The 3,260-nt window shown below is 32.3% G+C and overlaps 1 protein-coding gene across 1 annotated transcript in view; it reads left to right on the forward strand.

The window, feature by feature from the left end:
- Positions 1-3,260, forward strand: part of LOC140323815 (dynein axonemal heavy chain 3-like) — a 333,376-nt gene that overhangs the window by 69,093 nt on the left and 261,023 nt on the right. Inside the window, exon 14 of the mRNA XM_072401190.1 lies at positions 2,529-2,724. Within this exon, the coding sequence (XP_072257291.1) occupies positions 2,529-2,724 (196 nt within the window). The remainder of the gene's footprint in view (positions 1-2,528; positions 2,725-3,260) is intronic.

The following is a 3,260-nucleotide window of genomic DNA, read 5'->3' on the forward strand; positions in this document are numbered from 1 at the left end:
TTTCTCCTATAACTTTAAAGGAAAAGAAGTAATTCATACTGAAACTGCTAGAGGCTAGGATGTCAGGAGACTGACAAGATGGTGTGCAATAAATCAAGCAAAGGAGTCTTTTACCTGGTCTCCAATGAGGCCAAACTTTGTGGCAAGTCTTTCATCAAAAACCTTTACAAGTTCAAGTAATGGCTCATTTTAGTGTTCAAAGTAGAAAGTTATGACATCTGAAAGATTGTGCCCATCAGCTAGCCCACAAAACATCAGCACTTCCTCAATTTATCACTTAAAAATATAGAGGTGTTGTAGGTCATAAAGTGCAGAGCCACAGCACTCAGGTGCTTTAGCACATCATAACATGGCTGGCCTACACAAAAAAAATCTTTTGCAGTGACATGTTTTTGGTACACTTTGCTGTCATTCGGGTGTTCATTTTTAAGATTGTTTTACAGTATATTTTAATTAGTTAAGGTATATGTACACTGTGGTTGTTTTTTTCAGCTGATTCCTTTTTACAATTTCTTATATGATAAAATTCATATATTACTACCATGCATTGAAAACAAGGTGCTTTCACAATTCAGTATGTGCTGTGCTGGTTTTTTTTAAATAAAAAAAGCTATGATTTTTTTTTTTTAAATGCAGACTGAATTTCTACATAACTCTGTTTTTACTTGAGATCTTGATTTCTTGATACTTGAGATCTTGATCGGCACTATTTTCCAACCACAGCTGTCTAAATAATTAAAGCACCAGTATCTTGCTTGCCATCTGCTGGCTGCAAAACAAGAAAGAAATTACATTGTATTAGAATTTTCTTTTTTGCATACAATACAAAAATAAAAATATGAATGACATTTAACTGATGTATGACTTTAACTCTGTAAAAGAAAAAAATGAATGTGCAAGAAAAGTAGAATTTGTGTTAGTTAGTATAATAAACTAAAATGTCATTGACCAAGATTACAATTTTGTTTTAACTATAGGTTTGTTAACATATTATTTATTTAAAAAAATCAATATAATTGGCATACTAAATTTCAGAACTAAATCAAGACATGTCACGTTTTAAGTTTACTAAGATTATGAGAATAGCAGTTAATCAAGTAAAATTAAATATTATATTTTTAATCAAATACATTTGTAACCTTCAATTAGTAATTATTTTAGACACATTGGGCCTGATTTATTAAAGCTCTCCAAGTCTGGAGAGGTTACACTTTCCCAGTGAAGCTGGGTGAAATAGCAAACCTGAAATGGTTCTGGTCCGGGGCTAAAAACATTTGCTAACAATAAGCAAATTACTTTTAGAAAATGAATTCCAGGTTTGCTGGATCACCCTGCTTTACTGAAAACTGTGTGCCTTCTAAGGTCCAGGAAAGCTTTTATAAATCAGGCTGATTGATTTAGTTTTGTATATGTAAAAGCAGCTATGCATTTATGTCTACCAATAAATGTAGCAGCATTTCTATAATTGGTTGCTTTTCCCCCTAATTTTTTTAGTATAGTCAAGTTCACATTTCGGCGATTTATATGGGCATTTAGTCACTTTGTCGCCCTCAGGAGTCCTCAACCTTGGACATTTTCATATAATCATTTTAAAACTAAGCTCTCCAGGTTTCCATCATCATATTCTTAGGTATCTAAGCCATTTTGACCTGTTTTTTTACCCCAGTATTTAAAACCATGCATTTAAAGATGTTTAACTTAAATTAAAGCATAGTATTCATACTGGTTATAATTCTTTAAAAAAACAACATTGATGTGCTTATGGTCTTTATATGTACAGTATGTAAGCAGAATTTACAGAACTTAGGACACATGCCAAATAACATTAGCATTAGTTAATTATATTTTAAATATTCTGTATGTTTTACAGGTATGGCATTAAATATTAACTATTGTAAATTCTAGCTTGCTCTGCAATATTATTCTGACCAGTATCCATGTACAGATGTATAGGTTTTCCCTTGAAGGTCTATTTATGTATTAGTATATTTAGTGAATTTTGTACGTTTGCTGAAATGAGTACTACAGATATACGTATCATTAGGTATGGTATTCATTTGTTACAGAAAATGTAATGATGAATATCTGTACATAAAATGGTAATACACATGATCTGACACATTACATAATCTGTTTTTTGAAAAACAAGGACTATTTACACCCATCATAGAAAATCAGGTAAGTTGGAAAATTCCTGTAACCATTCACTGTTCATACGCTTTTTTCTGAAAAATAGAACAAACCTTTTTTTTTGGGTATCCCCTCATTGCAAAAAATGATCATGCCAGGGTAGTGATGTGCAGTGCAGGAAAGGCTGGCTTTGATCTCATTGGCCAGTGTTCTTGTTTTACTATAATGAAATAAGAGTTGTAGTTTTATGGATTTATTATGGTTTTGGATTTTGATAAACACTTCTATTTCATTTCCACTTTATAATCACTTCAACTCATTCTTATTGGAGAACAGCTAGATCTGGCAACCTTTAAAGCATTAATGCCATTAAATAAATATATGTTCTTTTTCCATAGTTTTAGTGAATATTTAAAAAACCTTTGTGACCAAGACACAACCGGTTCAAAACCTAAAGGTCTTCAAATTCCAAGATCCATTCAGCTACCAAAAAACGAAAATGTCTATGATATCGTCTATGTTAAGAAAAAGTTCTCTTCTTGGTGCCTGTGGAAAGATCTAGTCACTCCTACTAAAATTGAAGACATAATAAAGGTATATCTGCACAGTTTATTTTGAATATTGACAATGAAATAAAATACAACACCACCAAATTGTTTCATCCAAAGTACAATGTGCAAATTCCAGTAACAGACAGTCATAAATAATCTGTCATTGCAATGCAATTCATTTACGGGGATGATTGATTGATAATAAATAGGATAATGTTTACAGCGGGTAATACAGTTTTCATACCATGACACCAGAGTTTTTTGCCCGGTTCTTCTTTTGGAGTACAACCCTAATGTTCTTGGAAGAAGAAGAATTGTAACATTTGCAGCCAGACACTTACATAGTCTATACACTAGGGGGTAACTTGGACTGCTATAATTTCGGTCCAGTGGTATGTATATAATTTATTACCAGATCAAAAAATTGTGCAGAATGGTAGAAAAAGAACCATATAATCTGTTCTAAAAAGCAGCCTATAACTGGTTTCAAGGTGTAACTAAAGAAGTACCGTATTTTTCGGACCATAAGACGCACTTTTTTTCCTCCTAAAGTGGGGGGAAAATCAGGGTGCGTCTTAT

The sequence above is a fragment of the Pyxicephalus adspersus genome, chromosome 2, assembly GCF_032062135.1.
Source record: "Pyxicephalus adspersus chromosome 2, UCB_Pads_2.0, whole genome shotgun sequence".
Taxonomy (NCBI): domain Eukaryota; kingdom Metazoa; phylum Chordata; class Amphibia; order Anura; family Pyxicephalidae; genus Pyxicephalus; species Pyxicephalus adspersus.